Source organism: Mercenaria mercenaria, chromosome 2 (genome assembly GCF_021730395.1).
Source record: "Mercenaria mercenaria strain notata chromosome 2, MADL_Memer_1, whole genome shotgun sequence".
NCBI classification, from domain to species: Eukaryota; Metazoa; Mollusca; class Bivalvia; order Venerida; family Veneridae; genus Mercenaria; species Mercenaria mercenaria.
The window spans coordinates 91,480,744-91,500,562 of NC_069362.1; the positions used below are offsets into that span (position 1 = coordinate 91,480,744).

Here is a 19,819-nt window from a genome sequence, read left to right on the forward strand (position 1 = left end):
AAATTTCAAAGGCAGTATCTCTCAGAAGGTACAACTGGTAAAATGAATTTATTTCATTAAAGTGGAAATCTGATGTATAAATAAAAATTAAAAATAACTGATGCAGACAAAATTTCACAAAATAAACTGATTGAATTAAATCATTCGAGGGGGGCCCCAACACTGGTTTAGGATTTGTGCTGTAACATTTGTTTCACTGGAAAGTTTGAATCTTATAGCTTAGAAAAAAAAGTTTTTAATCTTTATCATGCTGGAAATGATGTGCAGTTTGATCATGATCTGCACTAATTGCCATTCAGTCAGTATCGTTTTGGTAAGCACCCCTTTTAACAGTTAATAGTTCTTCATCATAAAAAGTTTCTGGGGGCGTACTGCCAAATATTAGGGTGAAGAATTAATACAACTTTAAATGGTATATCAAAACTTTCATTGTGTGTGCAAAAGGTTGTCTAACATAAAAAAACTTGCTACTACTAATCAAAGTGACCGCAGGAGGACCAACGATTGTATGTATACTATGAACAAAGGATATTACTTATTTAAGGCAATTAATCTTTTCATCTACACACAAAAAACTGACTAAAACCCATAACTGATAAAAGTATGTAAACCTATTTATTCACTATGTCTACCAAAAAGACATTTTATTACTGCCAGTATTCTCTTATCAAATAAAATCGAATTATGTACAAAGAAAAAAACTGACTTGAACTAAAACATGTAAAATCTAGCTATAAACCCAATGTTTAAACCACTGACCAAAGCAGGACATAACATGTCTAGATAGAGGCCAGTTTATAACACTGTGTTTATCTCTAGGATCAATATAGCCTGCCCATACCCTCCCAGCTGTGCGCTCACATCTTCCTTTGATCTCACCACTTTTTGTTGTAATCAGTCCCTTTGATGTGTACTTCAAAGCACAACATTAAAATATTTATTCTGTTAAATTTCAAATCAACACACAGGCTTTAATTTTCACCACCTCATAAAAAGGAGTATAACAGCATTATACCTTCTGTACTGAATGGCAAATAAAGCTGGAATAAACACAGATATTTAATCTAAAGTGTCTTGTTTTACTCATTAATTTCTTTTGTAGTTTGATAATTTAAAGAAACCTGATGACAGTTCTTTCTCAATTTTCATTAATTTAATATTGTCCTTGTCTTCTATTGACACATGCACTCAGATTAAACAATAAAATACAGAAACCCCATAAGGTAAAACCCATACCAACCCGTATTTATTCTTAATAATATTATGCTGCAAACAGCTAATTATCGAAATACGTTTTTCATTAAACATCAAAGTCAATAAACTGTTGACGCAATAAAAACAGATGCACTTGCAGTTGCAAGTGGTAATTCATTAATGCTGAATCCATGTACTCTTAATATTCTTTTTTATGCTAACTATTTATGATCTCTGAATCACCTGAGCAACAGATTTTTACCATTCTTTTCTTGTAATTATTTAATTTGAAATATGCACACTAATTATACAAGAAAATTTATGATCTGATTATCATTTTTTTCTGCAGTTACGTGAAACTGCAGTTACCTGAAAGGGTTATAAATTGATGTCTTAATGCAAAACTGTTTTATCCTCTTTATTTAAGTCCAACAGTTTGGCTGAATATAAATGAACAATGAAACTTAAGTTCTTTTGGCGTGCTTTATTTCAGCATTACAGTGAAACCAGTACTTAAAGACCACTTCTAAAATCAGGATAACATTTCTCTTTGTTGTACAATTAGAGACAACTTTTTTACAAGGAGATTTTTTTTATTTAAAGTTTTCCCAAAGAGTGGTTCTACAGACCAGTTTGAATGTATTTCCATTATATATTTACCAACTTTAAAAGTATTTCGAATTCACAATGAAATATGTTCTACTATACTGCATTTTCCCTGTATCAATTCCCTGAACACTTGAAATACTTTAGTCCTGAAATGCTACACCAAGAAAGTGGCAACATAGCTGTCATTTGAAACTGTCACATAAATTATTGCAGCAAGTGTAAGATGAATGCTTTTAACATCTCATTATTGAGACTTTAAGGCATTTACCTAGACTCTTCTAATTAAAATCACTCTAAAAATGACAACTGGGCAAATTAAAAACCTTCTTTAAGCGACAACTTTAGCTTTGTGCAATTTAAGACCAGTAAATCACAGGAAAACTCATAAAATTTTCAATTCTCTTTTCCCTCTTACTAGAATCTCTTCAATCTTTAGAACAGAACAGCAATTTATAATCATTTCTAAACAGGAATATATGCCATTAAACTCAAATGACTCAGAATTTAAGTACGTATATTGGAATTATTTTTCCATTTTATTGTTCAGGAACATAAGCTCCCTGCATCTGGTAACATAAAACACAAAAGAAATCACAATCCAGAAATGCAATGCAATGCAAGCCAGACGTCATTTCCGAAAATTATTAAATGTAAAGTTTGTAAATTTGAAGCCAACAATGTTTCACAAGATACTGGTTGGTCTCCTTGCACACACACGGAACAGCACATACGGCAATTTTCTCCAGTAAAGACGATCTATACTGCACTCAAAAAGCAGAACAAATAAAAATATTTTTTAAATAACTGATATTGAAATTCTCTATATGGTATTCAAAAGTCATTCAAATTACTGAATCATTTCAATGGAGCTCTTGTCAGTACTTACTTCAAAGATATCCTAGGTATTTTTAACCTCATGCTTTTTATTTCAATTACTGTAGAAATAAAATCTCCACTTTCAAAATAATTTGGTTATGTGTAAGAGATAATTTAATGGAAAGAAAATTGAAAATTGCATCAACAGTTAACTTGTAAAATCTGAGTCTACTTTGGAATAACTTACCCTCACAAAATGAAATACAGAGCACATCTTAAACCAAACATGACCTCTTTTTTTCTTTTTCTTTTTCTCAACAGATATGTTATCAAAGAGCACCCTTCTTTGGTCGAAATTATGTGAATTAGTTCACCTTTAGCATGCTGGCGGCAAGTAATTCTGCCTTTGCAACCAGTGCAGACCAAGCCTGCATATCTGTGCAGTCTGATCATGGTCTGCACTGTTCGCTATTCAGTCAGTAAATTTTCATTGAACACCCCTTTGAATAATAAGTGGTACTGCACAAATTGAATGATGGGCCAGCCCATATTAGAAATTTAGCAGGCTATGGTAAATAGCACATCCACATACATAATTTCAAAAATGATCAAGCCTTAACTGAAATGTTTTAGTGGTTTGAAATTTTTAATCTAACCCTGTTTGGTTCCTTTTATCTATCCTTTGATAATTATTCAAACAAATTGATCATTTTACATTTACTCTAAAAAAATTTAATATCACAGTGACATAAACAAAAATTTCAAACGTTAAGATTACAGGCTTTCAAAATGCAGATAACCTACAAACAGAGTATTTAAATATGTCTACCCTTTTTATTTTATGTACTCTCAAAGCTTTACATACTCTCTAAGCTTACGAAAGAAAACAAGTCAAGTTCATCTAGAATTTCAATCTGATACGGTCTTTATTTTTTTGGTCAACCTTTAGTCTGTATTACAATTTTACAGGTTTTGAATGCTATTAAATTCTTTAGCGCATTTGTTGAAATTCAGTACTTCTACCACACATGATGCGAGGAGATATTAATTTCAAAACAGACATTTGTACATAAAATTATGTTGGAATTCATGTGGGTCTGTTTTATTTTTCTTATCGTATTAGCTAACCCTGTAACTGCTTTTGTAAAGATAGCGTTCTGAACCATTTCTGTAATTTTGATACACGTAAACAATTCCTTCATGTGCATTCTTTCTTCTCCGAAGAAACTGCATGCTTCTTTTTTTTCCTTAATACATATATATGGACTCTTTGAAGTTTGGGATTTTTTTCCTTTCTACAATAAAAATCTGTCTGCTGATTAAACATTAAAGACTTTCAACAAATCACACAACAGAAATAATTAACATGCTTGCAAAAGATTTTAGTAGAAAGCCCCTAGCATACTATAATAGATGTTAAAGATTGCTGAAAATGCACAGGAGTTGCCTCAAAACTTTTGAATATTTAATTTCTTTCTCTCTCCATTTCACACTCATAAACATACAATTACTAGATTTTAGTTGAATAAAGGGGATAAATATCACCCCATGAATTTGGCATATGATTTTTCAATTTAATATTTCCATTCTGTGTGATTAATGCCATGCAGCATCACATGAGTAAACCTAGCCAGGATTGATTTTTTCACTGTAATGCAAATTGTGCATGATAAAAGATGAAAGGCTCGCAAATCTCTTCAATTAATGAGCACTTCTTTGATGGAAACATCAGATTTTCATGTTTCAAAGAGCAATCCCACCTCAAAGGCAGCCCATGTTTTTTCAGGAGACTTTATTGCCAAGAGAACTTCTCTCCCAGCATACAAACACAGCATGAAAACAGTGAGATGATCCGACTTGCAACACTCATGCTTTTTGATCTTCTTCTCTGTAAATACCATCTACCAGGACAAAGACTTTTAACAAACATTTTTTACTGGGTTTATTTCCCTGATTTTCTTCCCTCCTCTCTTTATGATTTTCAGTGCATGTTGTGTTTTTTTCTCTCATTCCTTTCAATAAAATGTACTGTAGATAAAGCATATTGTAAAAAAAACTTTGAACCTACTTTATCATTTGGTGAATTTGATATTATTTGGGTTGGAATCTGATCTGGTAATGAATTTAAATTGGCTCTAATTGGTGTTTTTACAAGCGACAGGGAACTCCATTTTATCAGAGAAACACAAATATATCCCTAAGCTAATACAGTTAATATTGCAGTGGTAAAAATGTTAGGTTACACCGATATTGCTGTAGCATGTTAAACACAAAGGAAACCACAATGCGCTAAAGTAAAGATTCCGTCCCTACTTAAAATTCAGCTTTTATGGGCAAACTTTCAAGCCTCCTTCCTCGGGCCTAAACATTAAGTCCTTTGAAATCGGATCTGTGTAATTATATGTCATTCATGTTCAATTAACTACAGGTTACAGTGTACAAGTTCTCAATACTTAAACTTCTATATTTCAGCCAAATGACTCAAATTTCTAAAGTACTGCATTTAACAATGTTTTCGGGTTGAATAACGCATATTTTTACTGCAGTTTAGCCTTTGTTTACAAAATGCAAATTACAGACAGTAAGTGATACAACTTGGTTTAGTCTCCTGTAATCCATCATGCGAGAAAACATAAAAATTCTTTAACACTGTATATATGTTAATTACTTTAGACCTCAACTAATCAATTCAAGTGTTTTTCTTTTTTCAAGTCTTGGTGACATAGTTAAATGGTAATTACATTATGTATAACAGTTTTGAGCTAAATCGGTAACAATCTACACACACACAGAGTTATTGTTCTACTTTTCCTGATCCTGTTATGATCCAACCAAAGATCTCTGTCTGTAATTAATGGCTAAACCAGGCCGCTGGCAAAAACTACAAGTTACCATTTCTGAGAATTTTTAAAAACAGATTTCAAACATATGGTTTAAATGTGAATATGAATCATTGTATGTTATCAATAACAGTGAACCAAACTTTTATACAGACCAGAATGTTGCTTTTCGAAGTATGGGTTTAAAGTGTATTTCTAAACGACCTTTCAGAGGCAACCTAATTTATTCTGTTGAGCATTTTATAATTCATTTTATTGAATAATGTTTGCTTAAGTAAAAGGTTACATCGAAAATTTATTCAAAACTAGATGAAAGGCCACATCAAAAAGATTCTTTTCCGCAAAAGCTTATTTGTTAAGTAATAAAGTTAGAATTGCACTTCAACTGATAAAACAAAAGTTTAAGCAGGCATTTGGTTTACTTTGTGTAACAGAAGGTTATTTAAAACATACACATCAACATTTTATACCTCAAAGGTACTTTATTAGTCTCTTAATATAATTGATAAAAGCACTCTTTGAGCATTTCAGTCCCAAGAAAGCCTATTAAAATTGGTCATCACAGACTAGAGGAAAGAACACTTGAAAAACTCACGTTGTTGTGAAAAAGCAGGAGAACTATGTTTAAACAATGCACATTCAGTTTTCCAAAAAAAATTATAGATTTATAGCTCCTCAAAGTTTGAAAATTTATAAAGTAGATCTGTTTCTAAATTTCTTTTGTATGCAAGTTACATATGACCAAAGAATCAGTCTTTATCCTGCTGCAGACCCTATTACATCATTTTATGCAACGAGCCCTAAGAAAATGCTACTGAAACATGCATAATCCTACTTTCTCGATTTGAACCAGAATTAAAGTGGAAGATCAATATAAAACTTACTGTTCAGTGTCTGTGCTAGAAAACTAATCATCTCAATGTTACGAGCATTTGGACTGCCTTAACAAGTTTCAATTATGTGCAATGTACAGCAGAAAAAAAGTGCCATTGATTTTCATTTTAACATGTAGGATTTAGCATGTCAAATGAAAATAAATGCACAAACTGTGGATGCCACTAAAGAAAATTCATATATACTGATCACGGAGTGATAAATAATTGTATTTACAGAAAGAGGCACTCCAAAAATGTCCTTCTATTCTGTACTTTGTACAATAAGACATATAACAATAAATGAGATGTAGGTTAGTACTTACTTAGTTCTTGATGGATCTGACATCGAAATATCTGCTTGCGGCTGACCAACTGATTCAACCATACTAATTCCACTATCTAAATTACTACACGCATCAGAATGAGTCCGACTACCAGTCTTTTGTCTCGTTCCACTAGAACTATGAGGTCGCGGCGTTCCATCACTCCAACACATCATACTATGCTGCTGTGCTTGCTGTTCTAACTTATGTTTCGATTTACGTCCTCTCTCATTATGATGATGGTGATGATGATGATGAATATGTTTATGAGTTTCAACTGAACACTTATTAAGGTCCTCTCCCATACCACTATCGAATGACGACATGGAATAAAACTCTCCCCGTTTCTTAGATAATGGTTTTGAATGTAAAGTCGTTGGCATACTTGATGTGCCAGAATGAGGATGACTTTGAGATAAACTTTTTCGAAATCTGTCGGGTGACTTAGACCTGGGCGAGTGTCGTCCAGGCGACCGACTTGGTGTCTGCTGCGCTGAACGTTCCCATATTCGTGAACAATGCTCTTCAAGGATAGAGTCTGCATTTTCTTCATCTATGACAGATGATGTGAGTAAAGGCACAAGAGAGGTGGAGGTAGTATTGTTCTTTGATGATGTCGCTGACACACACGATTTATCAAGTGTGTCATTGATATCACTCTGCAATAACAAATTTAACAAATATCTCAATATCTTGTAATTTTCAGAAAAAGTCATAACTATTTTGATTTCAATCCAGTCTATACAATCTCAGTATCATACATATTATATATGAAATGCATTTTTCTTATTTAACTTCCACAATTATCACTTGATCCGATCAATCCATCTGGGTGGTATTTTGATGCAATTTCTGTTAATTTCTTTAAAAAAAACAACAATAAGTTGTTCTTGCCATCAAGCTGGGAATAAGACTGATGAAATGGAATTAATTCTCAGCCACACAATCATCAAAGTAAAGGGACTTTGTAAAATGATAAGCTCCTACTCTGACTATTGATTTTCTCCTTTTCTTTGACGATTTTATCTTGCAAGATTAAACAGAAATCTCCAATGAGAGTTCGCATTCAAACTAGTTCCAGAAAATGACAGATCAAAACTCTCAAATTCCCCTTCAGCTGGCCAGACCAACTTTGAAGCCCACTACATTACAGAGATCACTGCTAGGCAGCATTGCTAATTCCCTTTGACTAGAAACTTTAGGTCATTTTACAAAGCGAACTTGTCAAGCTTTTAGGCCTTTGACTACAGGAACACAAATGGAAATCACAATACCCAGAAGTACTTGCAAATAATCTTTACAAAAGATTACAACAAAGACCTATAGTCCCTTTGGGACTCGCCGCTGGATTGTTTTAACATTTTGATGTCGAATTCAGAAAGTGTTTGATACTTTTGATACAAAACTTGTTAGAAAAGTATAAAAGTTAAATGCATAGTTTATACCCTTCTACAACAGAGACAAAATCTTTTATTAATGCTGGTATAGAAAATGATCCGTTGGTATACAAAAACAACATCAGTCAATTGATAGATTTAGATGGACATTGCTAAAATATCCATTGTGAATGGCCATGCTTTATTACTGATCAATTTTCTTCCACATCAAAGCATAGAGACAGATCAAAAAGTTTCCAATTTTTATTAATGATGTTCTATTAGCTATAAGCTAAATGGCAAACGATCAAAGTCATTTCACCAACACATGGGATTGCTTTATCTTTGAAGACTTAATGACTATTTTTCCCTTTTATATCAAAATTCAAATAAATGTTTGAAATGAATAGAGGGGGGATAATTAAATGAAATGGCTGGTATGTTAACAATGGTGTATCAAAGTAAAAAACACTGGTCATTTTTTATCTGTAACACATCAGTTTGAACTTTTATCAAAAGGTATTTCTGCTTTACACTGGTTTGAAGACTAAAAACTTGATAAAAGTTACACAGTATTATCAGAGGTTATCTAAGATATAAAATAACTGAATTTTTGACAACCACATTACAAAGAGACATCAAAAACAAGCTTTGTTATGCAGATTATGCAGTTTTTATAACAAAAGCATTGAATGGTCTACAAAACCAGGTTTCATTTTCTATCAAAAACCCTGGCTTATAACCGACCTGCTAAAAATATTAATTGTATGGTATGTATACAGTTTATTAACATATTCAATCAATGTACAGGTATGCTTTGAATGAATACTAATCAACATCAAATAGCACATTCCTATTATTAAATATATTCAGCATATTCTGCATAGTATGGATATGTAAGACAGAAAATAAGGCATACATATTATAGAGAGGATATGAATATCAATTAAGCATCTTTTAGATCATTCTCCTCCGTCACAGGTTCAGCACTTACAGCTTTAGAACAGGTGACCTTTTTTTAACAAAGAATTACAAAAAGACTGAGTACTTGTTCATGTTTACATTAAATAATCTTGTTAGATTTTACAAAACGAAACAGTGGGCTTTCTCCTAAATTCTTTGTCAAATGCTGCTAACTGACAAGTATTTAATCTGTAAAGTTTGTTTGTTTGTTTTGGGTTTAACAGTATTTCAGTTATGTAACAGTGGGCAGTTAGCCTAACCCGTGTTCCTGGATTCTGTAGTACCAGTACAAACCAGTTCTCCGCAAGTAACTACCAACTTCCCTACATGAATCAGAAGTGGAGAATGAATGATTTCAGACACAATGTCTTTTATCAAATCATCACAGAGAACATACGCTTCGCCTGGGGATTGAACTCACAACCCCGCGATCCGTAGATCTGCACTCTCCCTACTGAGCTAAGCGGGCGAGCATATCTGTAAAATTAAATGTGATAGACAAAAATGTGCCAGAGACAGTACATGTCTCTAGGGACCTATTTTGTAAATACTCTTTGTTGTGCAGCAAACTCACCTTATTCATAACCTGGCTGAGCGAAATTTTTACCCGTTCTTCTTTCTCTCTTTCCTTCTGCACTTGCAGCAGTTTCTCTATAAGCATCTGGGCAAACTTTTTGCAGTCAACCTCTGCAATATTACGATCTTTTGGTGCTCTTTCAGTTCTCTGAAAAAGGGCAAAAAATCACACATGACTATCTGCTGGCTTATATTAGGCAGTCAATCTACCGTACATTATGGGTAGATACTGGCCCCCTTTCCCCCCCAAAAAAAGTTCAATACTTCTTCATTCAAAGGGTGTTCTAGGACAAACACGGGTAAGAAAGTTGCAGATAAATTTTCTAATTTGGCAACAAATCTTTGGCCCAATTGAGAAAACTGCCAAATGTCTTGCCCCAAGGATGACAATTTGGCATAAATTGTGGTTTTCCATCAGACATTGAATTTTATTAATAACATTTTACATCGAATGATAACATATAATAACTTACTGGAATAAAATTATGACCATATTCTCTGTTATTGCCAGCACGTCTTTTCATAGCCTTCATATAACTTTTGTGTTTCCTTGATTCTCTGTATGAATGGCCATCTCTACAAAAAGAAATAAAGTCCATCTTTTAAATACTGTTCCCTGACCTCAATGCCCATCTTATTCTTAAACGCAACATTCATGGCTGTATCACTAGACAAAGCAATACTCTATATTATAATATTTAACAATGTCCTTCAGCCTTTTTTCCTTACCAGCAAACTCTCAGTTTAAATTGTTGTCAGTATCTAAGCAACAAGCACATTTATAAGCAAAAATAGCCAAGTGCTGAATTCATGATCTATACTAGCATTAGCTACAAAATCATATTGTTTTTGTGGTAAGCACCAACCATTACTTACCCCACCCTATAGCTTTTTGAATTGTAACTGACTCGCACTTGTGATGAAATATTTTGCTGCAAACCAGTTCTTTATAATATGGCACTGGTACCGACGTTAAGTGCATACTGTGCCTATTAATACGATTCCAAGATGCATTTCTACAACTTGGAGAAGTATACCGTATGTTGCAACTGTTTTCAATTTAACAAAACTACCCCAATCCTCTGTAAAACGAATGAAAGTATCTTGTTAAGTATTGTATTAGATATAATGCCTCTTAATATCAACACGATTTAATGCTAGCGTAACTTCTGTTATAGCGCAAAACACAGGTGCTCTACCTCAAGCAGTTGCCTGCTAAACACATCAGATGCAGCTTTCGTAACATTAACTTTACATTAATTGAATTTGCAAATTGAGTTTTTAGGTAAGTATGGAAAGTTAGACGTCATTAGTTGCCTAATCCATGGATGATTGTTAAAAGCATCTTTAATACAAAATTTTTCCGAGAAACTCATCTCTGCTGGAGTCTGTGAGTTGAGAATAACAATCAATGCGTCTCATAATGTAAATTGCAATTTCCCGCTATAAAAATCAAATATTCATTGGCATTAAATTTTTATTGTTTTGTGAAACTTTAATGGACTTTTCACTGGGTTTTATACTTTCATTTCTCTTTTAACTCTGGGCGGTTATCAAAATTTCCTGGATAAAACAACCATGAAAATATTTTTATATCCTTGTTTGCAATCTGCAACTTGCAGATACATCTATACGATACAACTATATGAATTGTTTGGAATTTTAATTGCTAACTGCGCAATTTCTACATTAATTTCACCATAAATGTTGGGACTTAAATTCATGTATTCACATTTCTTCACACTGTATAAAATATGAAGGATGTGATTTGGCAAGACACTCTGCTTCTTAACCTTTACACTGCTATATTTCTACAGTGGACTGGACCATCATTCAATTTGGGCAGTACAACTTATTATTCAAAGGTGTGTTCACTGAAAATTTACTGACTGAATAGCGAACTGTGCAGACCTGCCAGACCAGGCTGATCTTTGTCTACACTGGTCGCAAAGGCAAAATCACTTGACACCAGCAGGCTAAAGGCTTCTGCCTTTTCAACCCAAAATCTACTTGTACATTTTTAATATTCTTGCTCAACTAAGCCTTATATGACCCAAATATTTCATGAAAAATCCACTTCGACAATAGAAGATATTTAAGTTAACTGAGGTCTTTTTACCTGGCATTGCAACATTTTATTAACAAAGCCTTTGTTTTGTTCTAAGATTCACAGAATTATGTAATATTTAAGTAAGACTCAAGTACGGCAGACAGGAAAGTCGTGACAGGCTGCGTTGCCCTCATGCAATTCCTTGAGCTTCTATCAAACTCTTTTCTCTTAGCTCCATTTTCATACTTTTCAAAGTCTTAATTTCAGAGACCTTTCAAAATGTAATACTGCCCACACTAAAATAAATGTTAATTTAATACTGGAATGTGATAAATTATACTTTTAAATGGGCATAAATATTTTCAAAGCAAATTTAATATTCGTGCCCTCGTTTAAACCTTGTTTCATTTGTCATATCCTAGTTTAATTTTGTATGTTTCAATTTCGTAAAAAAACTTTTCAAGAGAGAAAAAAATCTCTTCACATAATATTGCATAGCAAATTAATATTTCCTACGCTATGATCATTCAAATGTTAAAAAGAAGTCATAAAGAATGCTATATATCATCAGCGAAAAGTTTACTATCAAATGTTAATTTAAATTTCCTCTCAAGCAGAAACAACTTTAATTTACAATTTGAACAAATTGCGCTTCAGTGTAATATATGAAAAAGATATACGAAAGCTTTAAATAGGGATATCACAAGAAATGTCTTGTCAAGAGTGTGATTACGTGGTAACCTAACTATGTACACATATTAACTAAATCTCATTGTCTGTCCAACATTGGGGCAGCTTTAATTGAAAAATTTCATATCTTCGTTGGGGCAATTTTATAACAGAAGTTCAAGATTTGTACTTGAATGAATCGGGGCAGGTATGCGACAGTAAACATGTTCTCTCTTCAAAGTTACCATTAACATGAAGTGATATATACAGTGCATAATACTAACAATGCTGCAATCCCAAAATGCTTTATTTAGTTATAAATTGAGGGTTCATCAGGAACTGTCGTAACTCGAACTACATAAAGGAGTTACAACAGTTTTCCACTCACCCTGTGACACAAAACAATCTATAAGGTGCCGGCGCAAGGCTCAGCTATTCAACTGGACATGGGTTCAATCACTTTATAATCAATTTCAACAAAAACTGAACTAAATCACACCATTTCTCTTTGGACAAAGAGTACATAACATAATTATATAGAAATAGTCTTCCTTAAGTGAGAAAAAAATGTAAAATTTATGCAACAGTATTCTGTATGAACTGATCAGGTATTCTTGATTTAACATGTAATCGCATTTACTGATAAACATTCTGATCAAGATAATTTGAGGTTTGATCTTTTTTTGTCCCAGACAGGAATTCCACCACTAAAACATATCTTTTTAATTCTGTAATTACTGTTCTTATCGTTAAAACATTAAGCAGCTCTCCTTCACTGGTTTACCTTGAGGGTCGCTTTACAAGTCAGGTATGTACAAAAGATCTAACAGTTTCCACCAAAGAGATCAAAGGCAAGTTAATGGCACGCCTCCAGGCAATTTTGTCATGCCTGCATGCACTTTAGCAAATGTTGGTAGTTATTGGGACACTTTACTGTCATCACTCAATGGTTTCCTTATACCTGGTATACACCACTGAATCATGTGTTACCACTTTATTATTAACTCAATTATAACAAAGGATAAATGATCCAGTATTTATTCTAGTCAAGTACACAGAGCTCTAGCAACTGCTCAAATCGCAATCTTAACAAAAAGTAGTACCAATGATTTTACATCACCTCCTCATCCAACATTCCTGCTGAAGAATTTTGGCCTCTTGTGCTATTTAACTAAGGATAATTTTTTGATTAAGTTTTCAACTTTTGTTGAAGGGAAGGTGGCATGTTTCTTACTAATCAAAACCTTTATACATTGTACCATTTGCCGAGGGTAAAAAGCTTACCTTAATTAAAGTGTACTTTGGTTACCTTTACTGAAAGTTAAACTTGGCCAAATCTTTTTAAATGCGATAACGTTTTCTTTAACCTTTTGTATACACAATTCAATGTTATGTACATGCAAACGACCATATTTGTAAAGCTGGGTTAATCATGTATTCAGGAAATGTAATTTGGTCATTCATAAAATTTTCCTCCAGCTTTTTACCACTGAAAGGTATTTAATTTAACAGTAATAATCTATGGTTAGGTATGCTGTTAAGATAGCGCTGTTTTCGCAATTTTAACATTTTAACCCATATTGGTTTGTTGAGATCTTCTGAATAAAAAACATTAATCAAATCTAGATTATATCTGAATTCAGGTAAAGGGGGTAAATATAATGAAATAGAAATTATTCGGAGGTTAGCAAATTTTATGTATTCTTAATGTTCTAAAATGTATACATTTGAAAGTCAAAAACGTATATTAGTATTTTGTAAAGCACTTAATAACATCCTATAATGTTAATGATGATTTAAATGATGACCCCCACTTCTATAAAGGAAGAGGGTAAATATGTGCAAAACCTAGAGACGTATTCATCTCATTGAACAGACAGCCATACATTATCAAGGACTACCTTACTCTTTCAGTAAGTTTGGCCTACCAATGTGCTGCTGACTTAAAAACTAAATCAAAAAAATATTATTAAGCAAGAAGACACTTACACGCTACTGTCTGTCAACGAACGTGTATCGTCTGTAAGAGCATCCTGACTGGAGGATATTGACTGAATCTCGCTGTCTTGGGCGGACACTGGCGCATACGAAACATGGTATGGTACAGGCCGAACATTGTAAGGTGCGCTGAAAGCCACAAAAAGTCACATTAAGTTATGATCTAATCATAAAATCTATCCAAATACACACAGACATTGTCGCATACAAAACATGCCATGGCGCTGGTGAAACATAATATAGTGTGTTAAAATCCAAACAAAACTGCTAACAAATTGACCAGAAAAAAATACTCCCAATACTGGAAATAGCCACAAGGTGATAATTATCATAAACTTTTTACTAACACATGGCAATAAACATCAAAGAATCCTTTTATTACAGCCAATAATCCTATATACTATTAACACCTTGCATTATCACTGTAATTATTTATCTGAAAAACAATCTACCTGAACTGACCAACTGGCCACTAGATCTACGGCAGCTGATCATCAGAACACTGACTATGACAGATGAGCTGACCAATCAACACTGCCTGGGGCCACCATCTGGCCCCTCAACTTCCCTTTGATCTCAACAGTACAATAACAATTTAAAATACAACAAACTGGTGTCATTAATGACAACTTCAATAACTTAAAAGGGATTACCCTGATAGCCCCAAGGCCATTTGATTTTCAAACACAATATTGCAGAAACAAACCGTATGTTAAAAACATTTATTGCTAGTCTTTTTCATTCATAGAATAGATCAGAGCAAATTAACACTAAAGCAGGCTGGCCGTTCCTAGTCTAAGTTACCAAGACAAGGCTTTGAAATCTACACGAAAACTGCAGCTGTTATGAAAACAGACATTAGAATCCTAAGTGTTTCTTGTAGAGAGAATCCTGTTTGAAGTAGGCACAGAGCAAATTGATGAAAGCGATAAGAAAACTCTTGAAAACCTCCATATGTACATACCAATCTAAAAACCATGAACATCAAAACATCTTCTGAGGGAATCCATTCTCAGGAAATGTTTTTAATATGATGATATGTAAAGCAAACTGGAGAAAGGGGGTGAAGTGTTAGCACTATATGGAAGAGAAACATTTTATTTTCTGAAGAATGACTGCAAGATCGTAGATAGGAGAGAAAATCAATGTTTATGAATTAGCTGGTTCATGCACACTAAAAGTACAGATCTTCAGTGTTCAAATATTGATGTAAAACCTCATATTTATGACCAGAAAACATGGAAATTCGTAACAATTTTGCTACAGAAACCAGTATCTCTCCCCTATGTCTAATAAAAGGAAATCAAGCGATCAATATAACCTGCAGACACTGCTCTCAAGATTTACAATGGAAGCATTCTTATGAAAACCATAAACATATGAAGGGCTACCAGACAATGACTGAATAGAAGTTTAATAATCTTAAGTTCATTCATACTCCCATCAAGAAATAATCTTAGGTACATCACACCCACATGTCAAAATGGCTGGCACATTGTGCCATTTCCTACAAAACTGGAGAATTACCCAGATTTAGGGTTATCAAATCCACATACATACTTTGAAGGAAACAAGCTATCTTGTATCACTACTGAAGTTTACCAAAAGGAGAAACTTGCTCTATATCAAACAAAAAATTGTAAAAGTTTATCATCGGTATCGGCTGCTTTTGCAACTGGATTAGATAGACCGCTCAAATCTGATATTAACAGCCATGCTTACTGATACAAAACTTTGAAGAAGAACATAGTGCACATCTGTATTCTTAGAGACAAATTCTGATACTGTTGGGTCACAAGTATAAACTGAATTTAAACTTAAAACTCATTTGGTTTCATACAATAAGACAAGTACTATAACTTTCTCAATGGTGACCGTGACATATTCTGATAAAAATTCAAAGTGTGCCACATACCCAGGTTAAATGATGATGTAAACAAAATCACCAGAACTACTTACACTACCCTACTATATCAGCTAGCTTTTATAGCAAGGCAGAGCAAGTGCACCCTATTACTCCACCCTAATACATGAACAAGTCACTAGACATCTTGGAACGTCCTACAATATGGACACTGCAACACATTTTCTTGAGATCTACTTTTTATGAAGAAAAAAAGTGCTAAAAACCAATAAAATAACAACCCCACATCACAAATTTTTTATCCAACCCTCTGGAGAACTAGTTTGAAAATAACTAAAAAGCCTCTCCAAGAATCTAATGGATTGAAAAAAAAAATTCATAAACTACATTCGTTTTCATCTCTTTAGATATCCTTGATAACTGAATACTATCACCTTAATCTTTTGTTTCTTAATTTCCTTAAAGTAACTTTAACTGGTTGATCTGATATCATCCCAGTCATGACAGAAGGACATGCATCACAAACCTTTGATGATATTATACTTCAAAGGCTGTTTTTGTTTGAACAAAGTGAAGCGATGACTTTGATCTATTATGTTAACATTGTTATGATGTAACAGTAGATTGTAAAATATGGGAAGAAGAAAAACCATTTAAAGCCACAAGGGAAGGCTCAAATGTCTTAAAACATGAATAAAAGAGGAGGCATATAAATTGTGCCTGACAGACAATTAAACATCAGAATATTTAAGCAGTAAAATTGAAAGACTTGGATTCTGGTAAACAAGACACCTGACAATGTCACCCACTAATCCTAAAAGCTTTTTGTACTCTGACAACTTCCAGTACTCCATTCATGTGTAACCGCTGACCAGGCATTAACCTTCATCAAACCAATACCCAAGCGTAGTGGTAATGAACAGACTAAATAGTCCAAATACCCACCAGTCCAAAGGCCCTTCAATCTGAAAGATACACTAGCCCATACCCTATTCCAAACCCTATGATTAGACATTGACTTTTGGACCAGCTAGCCAGTGGACAGTCATGCAGTTTGACCAGACTAGTAGGCCTTTCAAACAGCTGGCGGTCTCTATAAAATAAAGGTAACCATCAAAATGACAGTAAACAAGATCCGGACTTGCAACCTCACTATTTCACTGTATCACCATACCTTGCAAGAGTAATGAATTTTTACCAAAATCTACCAATGAACTATGCCACCATGATCATTTACAGGTGCATAACAGATTTTCAATCCATCTGAAACATTTTACATAAATCCATCACTCATCATAGAAAAGTATCCACTTCTGTATGGCACAACTTTTGAATGGTAGGATACAGCTTCCATTTGTAGACCATATGCTTACCTAAACACTTCCTGCCTTTTAGTATCACAATTTAATGAGCGGTTTGAAGTCTTTGTTGGAGGTGGTCCTACATCTATATATGGAACAGCAAAGTCGTCCTGTTGAAGTTCCTGGTCTTCTTTTAAAGTGGGCAGAGGACCCGAGGACATAGGTCTAGCACTATTTGACCCACTACTACTGTTTGAGCTTTTTGGACTTTCACCCTCTTTTGACACATACTGAATGTAGAGATCCGACTTTAAAAACAATGGATATGTGTCATTTTTCATGTAATTTTCAACTTGTTCTTGAGCCTCACTAAATATACTCACATCCATGCCAGACTGAATACTTTCAGTAATTTTTCGTTTTGTATTTAAATCCACATATGGTAATTTATCACTTTTAATAAATTTCTTATGAATAATTTTAATCACTTGTAAATATTCCTCACTTCCCTCCGCTTTGAGTTTTAATCCTCGACATGCAAACCAGAAATCCACAGAACATGTTCCTATACCCTCCTGTTGAAGAAACAATTTGAATAACTGAACACCATCGCGATCATCTAATAAAATGTGTAAACTTTCAGCCCATTTTAAATATGGAGGGGTACTGTTTTCTGTAAATGGTGGTGAATTTGCCGCCGAGCCCTCTGGTTCGAAACCTAGAGGCGCATCCATCTCATCGTCAAATCCACATGACACGTTAGTGACGTTACTCGTAGCAGCTTTGTCAATGTTAGATTTTCTGGGTGTGGCAGGATTAATGTCCCCCTTGTTTGAACCAATGCTTCTGCCGGAAGTGTGCGACACCTGGCTCTTGTGTGAGCCACTACTTCGCGTCGACATGCCCCCATTGCTTTCCTTCTCATTTTCTTCACCTGGAACCGGTGGCCTAGGGGCCGTCTCTGTAAAGTTGTTGCCTCCACTTTCGGACAGAAACTGGTCTACTTTGCTAGACATATCTATCAGCACAGGTCAGCATGCCTGAAAACATATTCAGTACTATATTTACTAAATGTTATTACAGCTGACACGTGTATTTAATACATCCTATTAAAATATAAAAATAGCACTATTTGGATCCTATCTGTTCATAAAACCAACATGCTTTTAAATTTTATCAGCTTCTTTGATTTATTATTACAGCCACAATGACTCATATTTTAATTGTGTGCATCCACATTAATTTAAAATAGACTGAGCAACTAAATTTGAAAGGCAAATGTTTCCGTATCATATCACTGAAAACTATCAAAGGGCCATACAGGATAAACCAAAACTTTGTGAATGCATTCTTCCTTTGAACTTCAAAGCAATGGGGCATTTACTGCATTTTTATGACATCGAGTGGTCTTTTTTTAAGCACGAAACTATGAGCATGCAAGGGTTTTATTGCCTAGGTTCTCTCATTGTACCAAGTTTTATATAGTTTATGACCTTGTCTTTGATAATCAATCCAGCGACCACCTTTGTATGAATTCTAAATTTATGAAAGGAAGCAGAAAAAACAGTTTTATACACCAAAATATCAAATTTTACAAAGCTGTGGGCAAAACAAAAATTAAAATTCTTACTTTTACACAATTATTAAGAATAGGTTACCAGGAAGATACATTCTACAAATCAGAAAAGAGCGTATTTTGATACAAATGGATAAAGTATCAAGATGAGGGCCGCCATTAGCCTATGTATATTGTTAGGGGCACATCAAAGGTAAACGATTAAGTTAAAAACATGAAATGTTTCGCAAAATGCAATTTACATACAACAAAAATGAAAACTAAATTAGATTTTCATTTACTTATCATGAAGCTTGTATTTATAAGGCAAAACAATGCATAAATAACACGCGCTTTGAAATACACGGAGAAATTGCCTCCAAAATGACCATTTTATAGTCGAAATTGCGTTCAAAACTTTCAACACGGCTGTTGACGCTGAAAGTCACAACAATGAAATAATCAGAAATTTGAAACAACATTCTGTCATATATAAAACTCTTCATAATAATGTATGTCGCAGACATGCGTATGTTAATCATGTATATACCTGTGGCTTGAAAAGTCCAACGTCCCTTAGGGTCCCCAAATATCCGTATATCGGCCAGAGCCACTAAAGTCGTTTCGGCGTGTAATCCAGTAGCGAATAACACAAACTAACTTCAAAATTTATCCGTCAAACACATTAATATGTAACTGCCATCATCAAAAATCAAAATCCACTTTTCAGTAAAGTTTGAAAATAAAACATCAAAGCCACATGCCCGCCGCCGACAATCCTTCTACAGCATGACGTCACGCCTTTGAACT

At 33.9% G+C, this 19,819-nt stretch overlaps 1 protein-coding gene across 1 annotated transcript in view; it reads right to left on the minus strand.

Annotated features, from left to right (window-relative positions):
* Window positions 1-19,819, minus strand: part of LOC123562365 (axin-1-like) — a 34,520-nt gene extending 14,701 nt beyond the window's left edge. The window contains exons 1-6 of the mRNA XM_045355005.2: window positions 19,560-19,819; window positions 17,527-18,494; window positions 14,281-14,418; window positions 10,046-10,148; window positions 9,571-9,720; window positions 6,658-7,316 (exon numbers count right to left, since the gene is read on the minus strand). Coding sequence (XP_045210940.1) covers window positions 6,658-7,316; window positions 9,571-9,720; window positions 10,046-10,148; window positions 14,281-14,418; window positions 17,527-18,470 — 1,994 coding nt within the window. The 5' untranslated portion in view covers window positions 18,471-18,494; window positions 19,560-19,819. The remainder of the gene's footprint in view (window positions 1-6,657; window positions 7,317-9,570; window positions 9,721-10,045; window positions 10,149-14,280; window positions 14,419-17,526; window positions 18,495-19,559) is intronic.